Source organism: Electrophorus electricus, chromosome 6 (assembly GCF_013358815.1).
Source record: "Electrophorus electricus isolate fEleEle1 chromosome 6, fEleEle1.pri, whole genome shotgun sequence".
Taxonomy (NCBI): domain Eukaryota; kingdom Metazoa; phylum Chordata; class Actinopteri; order Gymnotiformes; family Gymnotidae; genus Electrophorus; species Electrophorus electricus.
In genome coordinates, this window is record NC_049540.1 from 17486252 (window position 1) to 17506640 (window position 20389).

Genomic DNA, 20389 nt, shown 5'->3' on the forward strand with positions numbered 1-20389 from the left:
GAGGTGGTGGAGCCCAATCTGATATCTGTTCATGGGGTCCAAAATCGCTGGCGACACCCTTGTATATTTATGGGAGAGAGATATCCACTCACAATTATCGCAGGCTTCTGCTGCCAACAGTGTTTTCCTTTTAATATTAGGAGCTTGTCCATCTTCTCTATATAGCACCTTTGATAATAAATGGCCCGTTGCACATTTAACATACACATCTATACACACACACACCATAGTCGCACACAATTCATGTCCGAGCAAAACTTATAGTTTGCTTTATAAGGTTAAAAAAACATGGACAAATATTTTGTTTTATAGATTCTGGGGATATTGAAGGTCCTAAGATCACCGCACTGATTCACATAGAACAAGGTAAGAACTATATGTATTTAATAATCCTCTTTTACGCTCTCTTTTTTTTTTTTTCCTTTTTTTTTACTGAGTTGTGTGTCGACAAGGGTGTTGATAATTATCTATACAGAATGAACCTGGAATGAATTCAAAATGTAGGCTACTCCGAGATTATTCGCAGTAGTGGTACGGTACTGTTCAGATCAATGGCGTGTTGTACGTTCTATTGTATAGCAGAAGACAAATTCTTTTTTTAAAAATTATTTTTTTTTTATGTTGGTGTTTGAGACTATAACTACAATCAGCGTCCTAACTCAAGTATATGTGGTGTTTCGTAGAGAAAAGCTACACCATCACCTGCGAAGTGAAACCTGGATTGTTTAATGATGAGACTATTGTTTACTGGTTGGCTAATGGCAGCTTTATAGAGGACGATCACAGGATGATAACAAGGGAGAATCGGTAAGAAAAGACATCTGTGAGTCAAACGACATTTTGCGTCAAACGACTAAGAGAAATGATGAACACGGGTCCCATTTGTAAACGGATAGAATGCAACGGTGGACTAAATATAAACTACATTTCAAAATAAAATTGATCGGAAACTAGTAATCGAGGAACAGAGGCGTGGTGTTGACAGCGTTTTTAGAACTTTATATTAACAGCGTTAGCCAACGTGCTTAAATCTATGAACTGAACATCGCGGAACATTAGAAACTCCAATGCACTGAAAAAATCAGTGGTCAGCATGTATGTTGAAGGAGCTTGCTATGTTTCGACACGATCTCCTTAGAATTCACAGTTCTGCTGATGGCTCAGAATGCATCCTGACTGACTTGGTGGTCTACGAGCCTCGCAAGGAAGACTGTTTAATAAAGCTTACCTGTGTAGCGTTGAACTCTGCGGGGAATGACATGAAATCTACTACACTGAGCGTGAGTGTCGTCTCTCACTCTCTGCCTGCTGGTGCCTCTCGCCCACTCTCTGTGCCTCCTGTTTTCTTTGGACCCCTCTTGCTTTTTCTGTTGTTAAAAGTCCCTCACCCACTCTGCTTTCATTAGGGATTTGCGCTAAAGTTCTACAGTTGTAATGCAAAGCCTGTTTTGGACTTATTCGGTATTAGTGCATTAATGCTCTTTAACTCACTAAGCGATTCAATAATTTCTGTAGAAACGTTTTATTGGTAGTAATTTTTTTTTCCATCTAGGGACGTTCAATTGTACATCCGATAAGATAACTGAAACCATTCTGACCTAGGAGGTCTTGGTGCACTTTCAAGGTAACTCTGAAGTATGAACACAGTATGGACCAAAGACACCAAATGCACCAAACACAGGATGTGATGTCAAGAGATGCTGAGGACTTCCTAGCACTGTTCTGACTACTACATACATTTTATGGTCTCTTTGTGAATTTTCAACTTGGAAAAAATACCACCAGACATATAAACACAGGGTTGGGAGAGCTACTTTAAAAATTTATAAAAAGATGTGTCTTCATACAAAGGACTATTATTAAAGTAACATAAACTTTCCATTACATTTGGATTACTTACTTTATACTTACCCCATTATGTGATGGTGTTCCAGAACACTGGTCCCCTACAGCATGGAATACATTCTCGGTCTGAAAATGAAGCTAATAAATAAGACACCATCTAGTACCATCAGATAATTATAATGTTAATATACCAAAGTACGTTCATAAAAAACATGCACCTTATACCTTCATAACAGTAATAAATTAAAAATTAATGAAATACAGAATAACATACTTGGGAAAAGGGCTCCACTTGAATATAAAATAAAGCTTTACTTACTTGAACAGAGGAGAATTGTACGACTTCATGCTTTGGTACCCCTATTTACAGTATGTGCACTGTTGGTCTGCCACACCCACACCACTTATTTACATTTACATCATTTAGCCAACACTTTTATCCAAAGCAACTTACAATTATGTCTGAATACAGCTTGAACAATTGAGGGTTAAAGGCCTTGCTCAGGGGCCCGATAGTGGCAACTTGGCAGTGGAGAGGCTTGAACTGGCAACCTTCTGATTACAAATTAAGCACCTTCACCACTTTAAACATTTCTGAGGGGGTGCACTGAAAATCAGACAGTAAATCAGGTGACCTGTCTCCCTTTCAGAGCATCACTGTAAGCAAAAGCTTATCTAACGACTACGAGCAAAAATTGTTGTCAGTAACTTCTTTCTCTGATTTATCTTTAAATAAATAGAAACAAAGTTAGTCAATAACATTTAGTTGACATGAATGTCATACGAAAGAAACGTCAATATTCCTTTCTTCCAGTACCCCTTGTTTAGATCATCAGGTGCTGTTCTTATTATTAAGTCCTTCATGAGTTGGATGGACAGTGGTCTGGACATTGGGGCCCTGTGACTGTAGTTTGAAGCCCCTGACTCAGCACAGTACGGTGGTAGTCTCTTTGGTTTCTTTTTCCTGGTAACGTTGATATTAAATTCCTGCTCTTCCACTCCCTTTTGTGTTATCAGGACCAAATGTTTTCTAGACATGTTGGCTTCCTACCTATGCCAAGGTTTTGGGAACTGTGTTGCTTTGTTACATAATTGTTCAATTCAAATACAGTTTTGTTACTGTGTACATTGTGGTCAGAGAAATGGCTATTTAAAGCTGGTCAGTTTGGAAAAGGTGAGAATTCGAGACTTAAACAGTTGAGTATGATTTATATTTATATCAGAAGCCACATGCTGAACCACTTCTCATCTTATGTAATGCTGACTCATAAACTTTCCTTTAGTTGTTTCTGCTATCTGGAATAAATATTAGGTTTTTTTATGTTCAGTGCAGGAAATTTAGTCCTGACTGATATTAGCTTGACTCACTTGGCAATCACTCAATGGTAAATAGTTAAGAAATACAGGGATTTCATATTACTGGACTGTATTTATTTATCTCTGGTGAGTAAGATCACTGATGCTCCCCAAGAGGATAGTCATGTGAACTTTTATCACTCCAAAGTTTTTCACTTTACTTAATATAATGCCTTTTATTTTAAAGGCTTCACAGTGTCAAATATTCCTTTCTTCCAGTACCCCTTGTTCAAATCATCAGGTGCTGTTCTTATTAAGTCCTTCATGAGTTGGATGTACAGTGCTAGAACAGTGAAAACTTGACACTGGTCAGGGCATTGGGGCTCTGTGATTGCAGTTTAAAGCCCCTGACTCAAAGGCATCATATCACACTTTTGTCTTTTAGTTGTGATTATTCTGGTGCTTCCCAAACAGTGCTTTCCTTATACAAAGTATTCTGAAAGATCTCATGAAAATACCTGGTAAGAGGGAAATTTCAAGTTGTAATTATTGGCATTAGGATGCTCAGATTTCCATTGGAATTGATGGTCATGTGTCTCACTGTTGGGAATAATGAGTGTTTCCTGGTTGTACTGGGCATAGTCTGGAAAGTCGTTATTATAAGGCCAGTTCCAAAAATTGGCCTCTAATTGTTGCCTAAAGTCTGAGGCTTTAAAAGCTCTGATTCCTGGTCTGAATGTATTGTAAAAAGAGTCTCCTTAACCGCGTGTCCTCAGATGGGAGAGGCCTCATGTCATGTACGGCCAGCTGCTCGACTGGCTCCGCTATATCGTAGCCTGGCAGTCGGTGATAATCGGACTCGTTCAGGGCATCAACTACGTCCTGGGCCTGGAGTGATGGCTGAGCCTGACAAAGACGCATGCATAGGGCACATGCTGCCATGGCAGGAGGGGACGTGTGTTTGGCACCACGGACAATGGGATTGGGACTTTAATCTCCACTGTGTAATGTACTGTATATAGGCACACCTGGTGCTAATGTGTATTTAAAGGGGGGAAAATTAATTCTACTAGCAGTCTCACATTGAATGTGTCTGTATAAACTGAAGTGGGCACTCTTATTTTGGAATTAAATTGTTTATTCCTTAATCTCTCATTTACCCTTAAATAATAACAAACGAAATTAATCAATAACATTTATCTGACATGAATGTCATACGAAAGAAACGTATCTCCTAAAACCAAATCTCGTGTTTTTCATGAACAAAGCCAGTTCACTGTGTTATACCATTTTTAAAAATTGGATGAAAGAACAAAGAAGTGCTAAGATGTGATTTAATCACCGTATTTTTAAATGTACCAGTAATACAATTTCTGTAAGTGTAACGGATCGTAGTTACATTTTTGTATCCTGATTACGTAACCTGTTCTCCGTTAGTTAATTTGGGATGGTTGTCAAATATAGCTATGCTCGCTAACGCTAATGTTAGCTAACTAGCCAGATAGCGTTAGATTAGCTAGCTAACAATGCTACTTGGTACAAGGCTCAAATATTATGCATCAACTCTATCATCAATTGATTAGTAAAGATTTAATGTCATTTCATTTTAGATTAGTGTGTAAATAGGTTATCACAGAATATATGTATTTGTGTTGGCTTTTGTTCCGTAAGATGCGAACCTGGACTAAAATGCAAGCATGCATCATCTTACGCTTTGGTCTGGAACAAGCGAACGACAAATATAAACGCAGCCCAATCTGTCCTACATTCTCAAAGTCAAGTGTAACCAAAATCAAAGTTACTGCCAAAGTCACATGTGAACTCAAATGAGGCTGTACCAATGGAACATTTTAAAGTTATTTTCTTTCCCATTTCTGGTGATTAAAAAATAATAATGCTGACTGTATGATGTAATTTTATACACGAAATGTCATTTGCACTTGAACAATATGCTGAATTTTATGTTTAAATATTGTGATTAACAGCAAGCTGTAGAAATGCAGAACCCATTTCCAAGTAGGTTTTGTACTCCGGAAATATATGAACAAGACTATTCCTTACGTATATGTTAGTGTTCGTTTTTTAACGAGTTGTACAATATACCCAAAGGAATTATAACTGCAACATTCAGAACTTTCAGACATGTTAAATCACAGGGTTGGCTCTGTATAGCTTTATAAATATACTGTGGACATAACAGTGAGAAAAATGAATATTAGTAATTATTTTTCTTTCTTGGAAATGGAATCAAACTATGCAATGTCTTTTTAGAGCAAAACCTCTTTGCCTCTGTCTGGAGGAATACACCAATAAAGCAGTAGGACAGGGATCCAATGCTTTCCCATGGCTGATGGACAACAAAATAGAAGTTTGCAGTAGTTGACCACACACTCCTGACCTAAAGTCTAAAAAAAAAAAAATAATTGAGTAAAAACTGCTTGGAATGAGATGGGGTCCACAATTGAGGCATCTTGAGATATTCTTGATTCTAAAATGAGGAATAGTCTTAGCTTCCTTGCTATTTGTTTGATGTATCATTAAAAAGATGGTGATTATTTTTGTGATGATGTTAATTTGAGTCACTAAATAATAGCATCACTGTAGGTTTAGTGACTTTCTCTGCTTATGTGAAGATAAGGACCATAGACCCTTCTACAAGATCCTAAAATCCAAGAATCGTTACAGTTAAACTCATTTCTCGAGTGTTCGTTATACATTTTAATGCTTTCCGTAGATAATTCATGCAGGAGTTGTAGTATTCCTTTGGATAAACAAGATGCCGGTAAAATGTTTGGGGATGGATAGTTTTCCTATTTCACCAGCAGAGGGCAATAACTTAAAATGACCTTCACAATGTATAATTTTTCGACGTGTGACGTTGGAGGTGGAGCTGATTATTTGAAAGTGGCGGGTACACTAGGAGGTAACCGCTACAGCGAGAAAATCGTGCCAGTGTTTAGTTTACTTGCTTAGGATAGCTGTATTTTGTGACAGCAGTTCAGAATATAATCTTATTGTTTTGTTTGAGTACATTGTGTTTTTCTTCTCGCAGAAAGTCGGTTTATGCATTGCTGAATCCACAAAGTCAACAAATATTTCCTCTTTCGGGGATAACAGTCCAGTCAACCAGCTAGGTAGCGTCAAGTCACGTAAGTAGCTATGCTACTAGCTCGGCATTTTTATTGCTTGCAAGCTGGCTGACGAGGTGCTCTGCTAGTTTCTTGCTGATTGTGTTAAATAATATTTAGCCTTGATGCATGGAATAAATATTTACCACTCACTTTAAGTGTCTTGGCAACGTTATCAGGCAGTTAACACTTGGCTAACTAGCAATATGGACATCGTTTGACTGGTTGTGAACTGTGTGTGTGTGTGTGTGTGTGTGTGTGTGTGTGTGTGTGACTTTTATCAAGTCATCTTTGGTTGTTTGCCCAGCTAGATTAACGTGATGAACTAAACTTTTTTTTTGTGCCGTGTCGAGCTAGCTAGCTATATTTGTAAAGCAACTGAATAGCAGTGTTGTGTGCATCGTAGACTGCACCAACGGTTTTCCATTTTACTGTTCCCACTAATTTAGCATGACAAAAGAGGACGACAAAGTGATCCCAGTCAGAGTTGCGCTTCGGTGTCGGCCACTGATTCCCAAGGAAGTTAGCGAGGGATGTCAGCGCTGCCTCACATTTGTGCCCGGGGAGCCTCAGGTCAGATTTAACTCCACCACGTTTTATTTACTTCGAAATTGCATTAGATAAAGCATTCTTTATAATGTTTTAAAAAAAAATTGTTTTTGTTGTTGTTTTAGGTGGTGGTTGGCAACGATAAAGCGTTCACTTATGACTATGTATTTGATCCAACGACGGAACAAGAGGAGGTGTTTAACACTGCTGTTTCGCCTTTAATGGGTGGACTCTTCAAAGGTTTGAATAAACATGTCGTGCCGAGATGATAACACAAGAGTGTGTCAGATTTTGCTTTGCTGAATTGTTGCTGAAGCTCAGAACTGAAGTGGAAGAAGAATTCTCTCATATGTTCCATTTTCAGGTTATAATGCCACTGTGCTAGCCTACGGCCAGACAGGCTCAGGGAAGACTTTCTCTATGGGTGGCACGTATACATCAGACCAAGAGAATGAGCCTACTGTTGGGGTTATCCCTCGAGTTGTCAGGAAGATATATCAGGAGAAAGCTAAGAGGACAGACACTGAATTCTTCATTTCTGTCTCTTATCTTGAGGTAAATAATGCCTCTTAAAGTAGTTGTTCTTTGCTTTTGTAGCCAGTTTCATTTGTAATTTCTATGATCTATGAAATGCTGCATAGTGATGGATAAAAATATTTTGGTGCCTGCTTTCCCTTTCAGATTTACAATGAAGAGATATTGGACCTGTTGTGTATCTCAAAGGAAAAACCAGTTATTAGTATCAGGGAAGACCCAAAGGATGGCATCAAAGTAAGAGAATTTTGCTAGAAGTTTCCAGAACTGATTTACTGCATAACCAATGCTTAAACAAGGTTTCAAAAGCTTAAGGCAAATTAAACCAATCAACCAGCTGCCGTTTTCTGTCCCAGTAAGCGGAACCGTTTAACTGCCGTTATTACCTTAACGTGGTGACGGATTAAGATTCCTGTTCTGGTGCTGCAGATTGTAGGCCTAATGGAGAAGGACGTGTCCAATGCCATGGAGATGGTGGGCTGTCTGGAGCTGGGCAACTGCGCGCGCACTGTGGCCTCCACGGCCATGAACGCTGCCTCGTCGCGCTCGCACGCCATCTTCACCGTCATCCTGGAGCAGCGGCGTGGGGCTGACAAGTGAGCTGCGGGCAGGGCAGGCGAGCCTGTGGTGCCACTTGCTGTTTTCGCCCGTCCCGCTCGGGTGGACTCTGTGTGGCTGCTTTCACCTCTACATTGGATGCTGTGCTATGTGGCTGTAGCTAGGTACCATTAGAGGTCCTGTAGATGGATAAGGATTTTATTGATCCTGAAGTTCATTTGCAGGGTTATAGCAGCGAATGGAAGAGCTTTGTGTAATAGAATGCAGAATTCACTGCCAGTTCACACAGGCACTAGCAATAATGTGAGGATGGCTGTGCGGAAATAATTTGTGTGTAGCTTGAATGAGTAAGCAGAGGGTGATGGTGACACACTTCTGGATCAGCATTGGGGGGGTTGTGCTTTACAGGAGTGACACGGTGATCTCCAAACTGCACCTGGTAGACCTTGCCGGGTCTGAGAGGCAGAAGAAAACCAAGGCAGAGGGCGATCGACTCAAGGAGGGTGAGCTTGAACACGTGCCAGGTTCTTCTGCAGAGATATATGTATACGCACCAGGGTACCCCCCTGCCAACATAGCTGCTCTGTTGTCCAGGCATCAGCATCAACAAAGGCCTGCTGTCTTTGGGCAATGTAATCAGTGCCCTCGGTGATGAGAGCAAGAAGGGCACCTTTGTGCCTTACAGAGACTCCAAGCTGACACGTCTACTTCAGGGTGAGCGTCTTAGTACCTTATCGGTGCTCTGTAAAATTCAGTTTTGTTCGATATCAGCTCAGCCAGCATGTTTTGGGTTTCGTGTTATCGCTGGGATCATTGGGTCAGAGGAAGCCCATCCGAAAAAGGCTAATTTTTTGATGGCAACTCTTTCCCTCTCTGGCTCTTCCGCAGACTCCCTGGGTGGGAACAGCCACACACTAATGATCGCGTGCGTTAGTCCTGCCGACTCCAACATCGAGGAGACGATCAACACACTGCGCTATGCGGACCGCGCCCGTAAGATCAAGAACAAGCCCATCCTCAATGTGGACCCGCGTGCCGCTGAACTGAAGCGGCTCAAACAGCAGGTTTGGAGCGGCTGCACTAGCCATGGCTGTTGAGAAGTTCTTGTGTTGTGGGTGTTTGAGGAGGGGGGATGGGTTGCAGAATTGTTTGGTCTTAAGGTGTGTTTTTTCCTGGTGTGGGATTAGAAACGTGGACCCGTGCCTCACAAACAGTCCACTTTACCCCACAGGTGCAAGAGCTTCAGGTGATGCTGCTGCATGCTCGGGGAGGAGTCGCTCCTGTCCTCTCAGGGTAGGATCCAAATCGGGAGACGTGTACTGGGGGGCAGGAAATGGCATTGTTTGCAGCCTGGATTGGCAATGGAGGGGATGGTGATAGAAGCGCCCTGCCTCCAGCTCGAACCTAGTGCTCAGCAGCTCTCCCTGACTCTGCTGTCACTCTGGGCCGTAGGTCTGAGCCGGCCGAGAACGTGGCCAAGATCTTGGAGCACAACCGCAGTCTGAAGGAGGAGAACAGCAAGCTGAGCCGTGAGCTCAGCGAGGCTGTGGGCCAGACTGCCCTCATGTGTGAGAGGGTCATCGTGGTAGGTCATTTCATGGACATCTGGGCAAAGCTACAGCGTGGTTCGGTGTGGTGCGGTTTGGACGCCGTCTTGTTGAGGCGTACTACTTCAGCACAATAGATTTGAAATGCACACTAATGTAGTTCTATAATGCATAACTGTTTTCTTCTGCAAAGCCGGACTGTTATATAAAATGCATCAGTTTTCATTTGATCGCCTACTGGTGCTTTGCATTCTTGAGAACACTAAACTATATTAGATGTATTATTAGAATTCATTCCAAATTTATATTAATTGGATATATTCTTTTTGTCTAGGTTAATATTTAAGTGCAATAACAACCATAAATATAGATTAGAATGCAAACGTCTTGGGTCAAATCTTCTGTTGGTTCATTGACCCTTGGTCAGTGATAGCAGGCAGCCTGTCCTTGGTTGCAGTCATGCTAAGATGACCTGGATGTCTTAAAGGACGTCAGTCTATTTGCCCTTTGATATCTCTGGTTTTCTGCTACTTCTTAGACAGAACAAGCCAACGAGAAACTGCAGAGCAAGCTGGAGGAGCTGAAGCAGCACTCTGCGTAAGTCAGGAGTGTTTTTTTTTTTTTTTGGTTTGTTTTTGTTTTTTTCCCTTTTGGTGTGAGGAGGCATGTCACAAATAACTCGTAACAATAACAACAAAACCTCCAGTGTTAGGAGACTGACATGGCTGCGCTGAATGCTGTCTGCATTCCATGTCTTTGGTGCAGGTGCAAAGTGGACCTTCAGAAGGTGGTGGAGACCCTGGAAGACCAGGAGCTGAAGGAGAACGTGGAGGTCATCCGGACTCTCCAGCACCTCATCCTGGAGCTGCAAGTGAGAGCCGCCAGCACGGGTCCGCTTTACACACTAATCGTTCCCAGCAGGGGCGTGTGTGACTTTGACCTTTTGAGACTGTCTTACGTGCCAGTTGCATGCTCTTCTCCACAGAGCGAGAGCGCAGGGATCGCAGCCACCATAGACGCCATGACCTCGGGTAATTCCCTGACCGCGGAGGCAGAGACGGAAGGCACCACCACAGGCTCAGAGACCGGCAGCCCAGCCAGCGGCTCACCTATGGTACTCTTCACATGCAGACTTGCACAATGCGGCTATCCTTACCGCATACAAAACGCCTGTTGCCATAGTCCTTCTGGGACCTCCCGTTCTCTTTCAGGCCAACGGCAGTGACGCACAAACCAAAGACTCCCCTGAGGCCTTCACTACCCAGCATGCTCTCCGGCAGGCTCAACTGTCCAAGGAGCTGATTGAACTCAATAAGGTCCTTGCATTGAAGGAAGCCTTTGTCAAGAAAATGTGCCAGAATGACAGTCACTTGGAGCCCATACAAACAGAACATCAGGTAGATGGACTGGTTCCTTCTGTAGTTCTTTTGCTTTGTTTTTAATTTAGTTTTGTTTTCCTCACAGAGGAATTTTATTTTACCAGAGGACAGTGGAGCCATTCCATATTAAGGTTAGATGCTATATATTGAGAGTTTGAATCTTGAATGAGGCAAGTTGATTTTTTTTTTTTTTTTTTTTTTTTTTTGCATTTTAAAAAAGCAAAAAAAAGCAACATTGTATTCTAAGCCCAAATTGGGTACACCCAAACCTCAGGTTGAATAATTGCTCGAGGAACTTCAGTAGAGAGATTTTTATTGCCATATGTCGAACCAGTTACTTAAGATGAGTTAATTGTGAGAAATTAATATTGAGAATTTAATTGAAATACTTGTTTGCAGTCTGAATATTTATTTTATTGTGTTGATGTTACCTGGTGTCAAAATCTTGCAGCTAGTATTGGCAGTGTGTGGCCAGCTGAGTCCACAAGTCTGTTACTGGTGCCATTATGAGCACAGCCCGTAAGCTGTCAACCCCCCCTAGGAGAACATCAGGAGCCTGCAGGCTGAGGTGGGGACCCTACAGAAGGAGAAGGAGGATCTGATTCTGACCCTGCACACGGCTAAGAAAGACGTCAATCAGGCAAAGTGAGACTCTGCCTCCAACACTTGTGCTGCCTTCATTTTACATAAACTTACCTAATGAGGATTCCCTCTGCTTGGAAACCCCCCCACCATGCAGGCTAAGTGAACAGCGCAGGAAGCGGCTCCAGGAGCTGGAGGGTCAGATGTCCGAGCTGAAAAAGAAGCTTCAGGAACAGTCCAAACTGCTCAAGCTCAAAGAGTCATCGGTGCGCAGCGTAGCCAAGCTCAACCAGGAGATCCAGGTGTGTGTGGGGCACCCAGCATGCCAACACAGGCCCTGCCACCTTGCCTAGAGGAGAGGGTTAACAAGCTCATGCAGCGTCTTTCTTCAGTTGGTTAAGTGTTCCGGGCACTGTTGTGTGTTTGCTTGAGTGATGTAGTCACCACTGAGGTGTAAATTCTTTTTTCCTTTTTCTTTCTTTAAGTGTTTGTTACTTGTAGTGTTTTTGCGTGAGCTTTCTCGTTTTGTGATAAACTGATCTGGCTTGTTAGTACATCGTGTGTGCGTGTGTGCGTGTGTGCGTGTGTGTGTGTGTGTGTGCGCACGCGCGCGCGCAGGCTATGAAGGCCCAGCGGGTGCAGCTGATGAGACAGATGAAGGAGGACTCTGAGAAGTTCCGCCTCTGGAAGCAGAAGAAGGATAAAGAAGTTTTGCAGCTCAAAGAGAAGGTGCAGATTTTCCTAATGCCGCAGAAATTCGTCTGCAGCAGAATGTTACCCGTGGGCTCCTTCTGGCAGACCTAAACTTCTGTGTAGATTATTGTGTGTGTGTGTGTTTCATTCCATTGTGTATTGAACAGGCATCCTGAACCTAACTTTTTTTGTGTTGATGTAGGATCGTAAACGGCAGTATGAGATGCTGAAGCTTGAAAGAGATTTCCAGAAACAGGCCAACGTGCTGCGCCGCAAGACAGAGGAGGTAACTGACGGGGACTCTAAAACACACTCATGAACCACCTTTCTCAAAGTGCAGAGGTGTGCAAGTTCAAGTTTAAATCATGACACAGGACTTTGTACTTTTTAAAGTAATAAACTGCACCTGCTGGTGAATGAAAAATCGTGGGGACAAATTTCTGAACCTGAACTTTCCATATCAACATGACTAAGAGATGGCAATAGCAACACACACAGGGGCTGTGCTCATGAATGCATGAAGCAGGGAAAAGGATTTGAGATTGGCTAATGTTAGATGTGTTGGCATTATTTCAGCCTTGGACAGTAGGTCTGTAGAGCTACAAATGTGTTTCAAGTTTTCCTTTATTTACATCCTGTGTTTACTTCATCTTTGCTTGCGTTGCAAGTTTGGCCATTGGAAGGACTGAGTTGTTGCGGTATATACAGTTAGATTTTGTCCAGAGTCTGAGTAAAGGTGAAATGTGTCAAGCACTTTGACAGCCTTGACACTAAACTGGGAAACGAGCACTTGGAGCCTGTGAGAACAGAACAGAAGTAAGCTGTGCCTTGTTTTGGGGAAGCCGTGCTTATGTCAGCAGCTCACTGAAACTCTTGATCTCAGGCTGCTGCGGCCAACAAGCGCTTGAAGGACGCCCTTCAGAAGAGGAGCGAGGTGGCCGAGAAGCGGAAGGACGTGCAGCACAGAGGCATGGAGGGGGTGGCCAGCCGGGTCAAGGTATGTGCCGCTTCCTTACGCCCGCTGTGTTTAGCTCTGGAGCACGCCGGCCGCCGTTAGTTGCAGGAGTCAATGCTTCACTTGCAACAGACAACACGCATGGACGTCAAATGAATGCACTCTGACACTGCAACTCGTTTCATCCTCCTCCGCCCCACCCGGGTTTAGGCGTGGCTGCTGAATGAGGTGGAAGTGCTGGTGAGCACGGAGGAGGCCCGCCGGCACCTGCAGGACCTGCTGGAGGACAGGAAGATCCTGGCTGAGGAGATCTCACAGCTCCGGCAGCAGATGGAGTCCGGGGAGAGACCTGCAGCTAAAGTCCGGGTGAGCACTTCTACCAGCCCTGCTTCGCTTCAGCGCAGCCTTGTAGTTTGGAGTATTTATGTGCATTAGGGTAAAGGGGACTTGTATACAGTGCAGTTCCGTACACAGTATACAGTATAATATCTTGCAGCATGTTTGAGTTGGGGTGAGTTTAGCATTTGTGAATATATTAAAATTGCATGAAATGGTTTTAAAAGGAAGTGCGAGGCAACTGAAAGAAATTCAGTCCAGAAACAGAAATTCCGTCCAGTGCGTATATTGTGATATGCAATGCTATTTGTTAATTTGTGTTTTAGTCTGAGAAATTAATTTGTGGGAACTCAACCTGTTTTTCTGTTGCGATGGGTAGAGTTATTGCTGTACACTTATTTCATACGTGGAATATAGTCAGTTGTGTGCAAAGTTGAAGCTTTCCTTATTATCTTGGTTAATAGCATGTCAAAGGAAAGAGTATGCCTTCCTGAGCACATGATCATGTTGGATCTTCCTGTTTGTCTGCTTCTTTATCACTGTTTGAACCCACCTGATCTTATCCATCACATTTTAACGTACGAATGTGTCTGACCGGTGTGTTACACCTGCTCTCCGCAGCGTCGCACTCTGACCATCTCTGAGCTGGAGGGCAAGGCTGACTTGGAGGCCTCCATCAGCAAACAGGTGGAGAACTTGGAGACTGAGATGGACCTCAGGTCAGCCACATGCAGAAACTAGCATCCATTAAACTAAACCCAGCAGACGCAGTAGTGCACTGTCATTTTCCTATATGTCTGTGTTGAGTGTATTTTACACATCAGCTCTTTGGATTTCGTCTGTTTTCTTACATGCATGCATGCACACACAGGAGTGCTCAAATAGCTGACCTGCAGCAGAAGGTTCTGGATGCTGACAATGAGGGACGTGTGAAACAGCGCTGGGACTCCATCACCACACTTGTGGAGGCCAAGAGTGCCTTGAAAATCCTCATGACTGAGGTGAGTGTCAATTCTGACTTTATAGGGCCATCCGCATGCTGTCCTTTTAGTACATATGGCTTTAAAATGTCTACATGTACAGTGGACTCACGTGAACAATCAGAATCGTAATCAGAAGGTTGCTGGTTCAAGCCCACTGCTAAGTTACCACTGTTGGGCCCCTGAGCCCCTCAATTGCTCAAGTTGTACTCAGTCATAATTGTAAGTTGCTTTGGATAAAAGCGCCAGCTAAATGTAAATATAAAGTATAAAAAAAATTAATGGTTTCCTCAGTCACTGCCTTGGCCAGCTGGGTCACTGGGCACCATGCAGCATGTCCCCTCTAGTGCTCCGTTATACCATTCACATGAAATGAGCAGGGCAGAATATCAAGGAAACATGGTGCGTTACGATTGCTAGACTTCCTTGCGTCCTGACTGAGAATTTGTTTAACCAACTTGCTCCACCAGTACCGATTTGCATCTAAAAGCAGCACATGACAAAAATGTGCCCTAATTTTTATGCACGTTTATCACATGACAAAGTAAGTAGTCGAAAGAACACTAGTTGCTTATCTTTCTCTGAGGTTAACACCAAGTACAGAAGGAACACTGGGTCAGTTGGTATTGGTTGAGACTCACGGTAATTATTGGTATTGGGTCAGTGGCCAAGAAATGATATCCATGGAGCCCTATTGAACATTATGTGGAAATTTAACTTCGGTGTACAGCCATTTCTTGTGGTGTTGAGTGCAAACCAGACATGCAGATCAGGCATGATCACGTGAGCACGTGTATTTCCTGTGAGTTTGAAGCTGGTTGAATGCATTTGTAATTAATTGCACTGAAATGTAAAAGAAAGTGGTTTTATATTTTACTAGTTTTTGAATATGATTTATTGAAAATGAAGTCTATTTTGACAGTTTATTCTGTTTAAAACAATAGTGATTTATTTTAAAAACACCCAAGCTAAATTGTATTTGCATTCTGATGGATATCGCTAAAAAATTTGCTCTGAGAAAGCAAATGTCTCTGACTTCCCTGGACTCTGTAATCAGCATCTTAAAATCTCAATGTGGTCTGGCTGTAACTAATCAGGAAACGTGTTGTATACAGGCAGGCGGGTCCTCTTTGCCTGACATGCATATACAGAATGGGCCAAGCACTAAATATGCATGTCTAAACAGGCATTTCCATCAGCAATTACATTTATGTAGCAAAGTTTAGTGTGAAACTAATAAATGATTGACCCCTGAGCCAGCATTATTGATAGTTACTGTTGTCAACCACATCAGCAAAAATTTTCAAAGCATTAAAAAAGGGTGGTGTTTTTTGCCTAAAATACTTTATCTGAAAACTTGCATTTCTTTATCATGCGTCACGTTTAGGAAAAGGTTTAGCGTTTTGTGGTTTTATACGGACGTATGATGCTACGAACATATCAGGAAACCTCCAAGCTTTTCCTCCTGCGATTATAGAACATTTTAAAACGTCCCCAGTGATGTGGAGCATCATCTTTAACAAACCTGAGAGCAGCTATATTTTCCTTAGGGAGCAGTAGTTTTTTCCATGATGACCACTGATTGAATCCCACTCTTTCAGACTCCAGAATGCTGACTGTTATCAAGTGTAATGTGTGTGTCTCTTGTTTGACAGTGCTGCAGCATGCGTGAATTCAGTTCTGAGTCTTCCATCTGCCAACTATCTGCCTGACTGTCAGCTGATGTGGGGCCCAATCAGTTCCAGCCTCATTGCATTTAGTAGCTTTTCTAAGGTTGATTAAAATGACAGATTTGGAACTCATTTTAATTCCCCTTTCAGTATTTTTTCCCCCCTAAATCTACATTAAATTGACAGGACAACCTCACCACAAACTCCCTATGTAAATTTCAAACTGTTTCTTGCAGCTGTACTATTTTGGTGACCATGATACTAGAGGATGTGTAACAAATTGTCTTGCTCATTTTGATCCCTTCTGTATTAAAAAACATTTCTTTGCTTATTTTAAAAGATGCTTTCTAGTCTTTACAAATCAGTCTTAAATAACCAACGGCTACACAAGCTTTGACCCATTATGCTAAGTTCATTCTGAAACCCACGACTCCTGAGCACCGACTGACATAAGACATGTGATGCAGGTCATAACTTCCAAGACGGCAAATGCCAAGCTGGAGAGTGAGCTGAAGCAAGAGCGCGCCAACCACATGGACCTGCAGAAGGTGCTGTGTGACGAGCGGAAGCTCATGTCCACCATGGACATGGAGCACCAGAGCCACCTGGTGGAGCTGGAACAGAGGCACCAGGAGAAGGTATGGCAGCCACCAATGGCTTTTTTTTTTTTTTTTAACATATTTTTTTTTATTTGTTTATTTATTTTCTTTTAAATGTAACAAGGTAAAGTTTCTAGTGACCAGATTGCGCTGTACCTCTCCATCTTTGCACCAACCGATAACAAGGTCCCTGCATCCATCTCCCAGGGACAGCCACTCCCTCTCTGTTGTGTAATGCTGGTGAAAAAATCTGACGCAAGTTTGAATTATTAATGTGTTTGAAATTATACAATATTTCATTGTCTAAGTTTGTTGCTCAGTGATGGAGAGCCTGAAGAATTCAATTGGTAATGACTGCTTTCAGTGCTAATGCTAAAGGTTTCTTTCTACTTTTACAGATTTGCTGTCCCTTCATCCCGTGTCTTTTATTGCATATGTGTATTCATGTGTTTGTGCTCATGTTTATGTTCTTTAACAGTTCCTCCTGCCTTGGCCCTTTAGGTGCTCTATCTCCTCAGCCAGCTCCAGAGCAAGCCTGCGGGAGAGGAGCAGGACCAGGACAAGAATGAGCTGTCCAAGAGGGAGCGGGAGCTGCGGCAGCGCCTGAAGTTCCAGGTACAATCTGATCTCCTGCCGCCTCCTTCATATTCAGCAGCCTGGCCGTTTTTCCTTGGATAATGTGCCATGTCGTGGAGTGTTAGTTCCAACAACTACCGAACAGTCAAATTCACATTCAAGATATGAAATTCTTTGACAGGAGGAAGAGATTAAGAAGATGCAAGAGCTTGCTGAGCAAAACCAGAAACTCTCAGAAGAAAATGAACAGTACAAACAGGTAGATCTGATGATGCCTGTACAAGTGGACAGCATGCGTTTGTTTTGTTTTAATGATTCACAGATGTTATGTAATGGGCACATTTGTTATCAACAGAAATTACTTCTGGCTCAGCTGACCATCTCAAAGAAAGCAAATTCGGCTCCCGCTGTTTCCCGAGACACATCGTTTGAATATGTCCCTCCGAAGGTAAGTCATCAGTTTCTATTTCAATTTCCCCTCTAAGGCTACAGCTGTGTTTGTGAACTTCTCCATACACTGCAGGAAGTTCAGGGCTGTCAGCACTGTTCCTTGCAGTTCAACAGTCCAGTGTTTATCGTCACCTGGTCTCTTGCAATGTTCAGAGTGGCGATGCATTTACTGTCTTACCCATAGTGCTGACAGTATTTGGAAACCAGTTACACCTCATGTTGAAGTAAAATACTAGTATACTATTGTGTGTGTGTGTGTGTGTGTGTGTGTGTGTGTGTGTGTGTGTGTGTGTGTGTTTAAGCTAAAAACCTGATTTTTTTTGTAGTTTACAGTTTCAGGCAGTGAACTGTGTAAAGCTACTGAGCCTTTAAGAGGTTTGACAAGCTTAAAACATTTGTAATGTAAAGCTAAAACATTGGTTTGCACGTCACTGTTATTAATTACACCTACTACTTCACTTTAGTTATTTGAACTGAAATGAAATAACAAAAAGACTAATTGTAGGTTAATGTCAGGTTAAATCTTAAGGAATCTCATAGTGGTATACAGAATTCCAACATGTATATACTGTTAATTCCCACCGTATGGCACCTCTTCCTTCAGCCCAAAGCCAAAAGATTCTCCACAGCACGAGTCCCTCTGCAGGACCCCACCATTGACCTGGATGAACTGGTATCCTCATCGGAGTCCGAGAAGGAGGAGGACGAGTGGCGTCCAGACAAGAATAGGAAAAGCCGTCGAGGCTCCAAGAAATCCAAACTGACTGGGGTGAGAGCACTTGACCGATGCTTTAAGAGACCAGAGTAAGGAAAGACAATGACCGCTTCCAAACTCAAAAACCTTAGCTAAACTGTATCTAAACCTCAATCTCTGTGACCTATCCTGGGCGCTCAAATAATAAGTAAATAAAATACATTACAACATTGCATGGCTGTATTGACCAATCAGGAAACATTATTGAAAAGGAACCGAGCAGTCCTTGCTTTTCAGTTGTCGTTATACAGTATGTATAAAGGTAGGCTTAAGGGTGCATGTCTCTGAAGGATTAGGTTATGGACAGAGGTTTGAGTGGAGGGTGTGAATTGATTGACTCCTTCTGTGGCTTAATCCAGCAGCGAGACATCAATCACATCTTAAAGCTGATCTGGTAGTACATGATGTTGCTGAAAGGGGGGGGAATCCCAATTGCCGCACTTTTTACTTTAATTTTAGTTGGTTCCTTTAGAACTTTTTTCTCTTTGGCACCAAGTGTTTCATGGTTGTTTGTGCCCCACAGTGTGCATGTAAGGGGCGCTGCATCAATAAACTGTGCAGCTGTCGGAAGGGGAAGATGACCTGCGGAGAGAACTGTCTTTGTGACCATGATAAGTGTCGCAATATGGAGAGCCCTGGCAGTGTGGTAAGAATGAGGTCACATTCCTATCTGGAGGTGCAACAGTTCTTCATGCAAGCTTTTGCTTCATTTGTTGCATTTTTAATCTTATTAGCTTCAGGATGTCACTGAAGTAAATGTATCTGGAGATTCGGTTCCTATTCCTGAAGACCCCACTGCTGTAAGCCCTCGAGATGCCACCTTCTTCAGGCCACCTTGTGTTCCACCAACTAAAAAGGTAAGGCTTTTTATCACTTTGGCAAGACTGTTAATCTAGTATTGTATGTGGATCAACAACACTACAGAATTATTTTAAATAAGATTGTGGTGGTGGTGTCAGAAAAATTATAGTGCGTCAACACCAAACCAGGCAGCATGCTGGTGTGCTGCTGCTTGGAAAAGATCTACGGAAGCAGCTTCATTTTTAAAGTTTTTTAAAAACATTTATTTATTTTTCTCCCTTTCCTGTAACTGTCAGGAGATTGGCGATATGAGCCACCTGTCATCAGTTTTGAAGCTCGAGAAGAAACCAGTCCCGGCTGACACTGATAGCGACAGTGAGGAGTGTGAAGAGCCAAGCATGCCCAGTTTCCTGAGGAAGAACAAACGAGGACTCAATAATTTCAAGAACAGCTTCTTCTCCGGCTGTACTCCTGTCCGTGAGGAGTCCTGAGGCTAAGGCAGGTACATCTGCCTGATGGCTGCGTTCTTTTAACTTTTTATGCGTTTGTTTTGTCTTTTTTTATGTGTATTTTTCTTTGTACAACTTCTGTCAAATAAAGTGTCAAAGTCTTATTTCAGCATAGCTCCTTTAGGTTTTGGGTATATGAAATCTCTGTCAGTATCGTTCTGAAGCATAATGCTTTCTAATGCACTGCCACTGCTTTGATTAATTAGAATGATCCGAGGCGTTTAACTGTGTGGAAGTAGAAAGAATTCTGTGAATTCTTTATTATGAATTTTAGACCTAAAAGTAGGTCGGTAGAAGATCCTTGAATACCCTGTAATTGCATTTAGGGATGTATCCTCTTTGTCTCTCAAAATAAATAAATAAATTTTAAACTATGAACAGTGTGCCAACTTGAACCAACACTAACTCAGTTGATTCAAAAACAGCATGTCTCTTTATGTAACTGAGTGCTGTAGGCAGGAATAAAGCCCAGCTTGGTATCTTGTTACAACATGAAGCCCTGTTCCTCATCCATAGAGCAAACCTGTTTTAATACGATGGTACAAAACCAAGCCGACCACTTCCCTTGAGACACCAGCAGAATGAAAACTATTCAGACATTGAAAATATTGGTCACCCAAAAAAAAAACAAACCCCAAAACAAAACAC

The 20389-nt window shown here is 42.4% G+C and overlaps 1 protein-coding gene across 1 annotated transcript; it reads left to right on the forward strand.

Annotated features, from left to right (window-relative positions):
• Window positions 1–6085: 6085 nt before the first annotated feature.
• On the forward strand, window positions 6086–20135 carry kif4 (kinesin family member 4). Its single transcript, XM_035527395.1, has 31 exons — window positions 6086–6290; window positions 6719–6842; window positions 6944–7058; window positions 7183–7373; window positions 7500–7589; window positions 7782–7948; window positions 8319–8413; window positions 8505–8624; window positions 8799–8974; window positions 9142–9203; window positions 9363–9495; window positions 9996–10054; window positions 10223–10328; window positions 10443–10571; window positions 10669–10854; window positions 11378–11481; window positions 11576–11720; window positions 12037–12147; window positions 12314–12397; window positions 12995–13108; window positions 13277–13432; window positions 14024–14121; window positions 14274–14403; window positions 16520–16690; window positions 17153–17266; window positions 17409–17486; window positions 17583–17675; window positions 18282–18446; window positions 18955–19077; window positions 19166–19288; window positions 19529–20135. The coding sequence occupies exons 2-31, from the start codon at window positions 6720–6722 to the stop codon at window positions 19721–19723; spliced, it is 3756 nt and encodes a 1251-aa protein (XP_035383288.1). The 5' UTR covers window positions 6086–6290; window position 6719; the 3' UTR covers window positions 19724–20135.
• Window positions 20136–20389: the final 254 nt, after the last annotated feature.

What these genes read in the sequence shown, in the direction of transcription:
- kif4 (XM_035527395.1), top strand. Translation starts at nt 6,720, where the DNA reads ATGACAAAAGAGGACGACAAAGTGATCCCAGTCAGAGTTGCGCTTCGG. An exon ending in TTTTGCAGCTCAAAGAGAAG is followed by an intron (nt 12,148 to 12,313) that starts GTGCAGATTTTC and finishes GTGTTGATGTAG; the next exon opens with GATCGTAAACGGCAGTATGA. An exon ending in GTGTTCCACCAACTAAAAAG is followed by an intron (nt 19,289 to 19,528) that starts GTAAGGCTTTTT and finishes TGTAACTGTCAG; the next exon opens with GAGATTGGCGATATGAGCCA.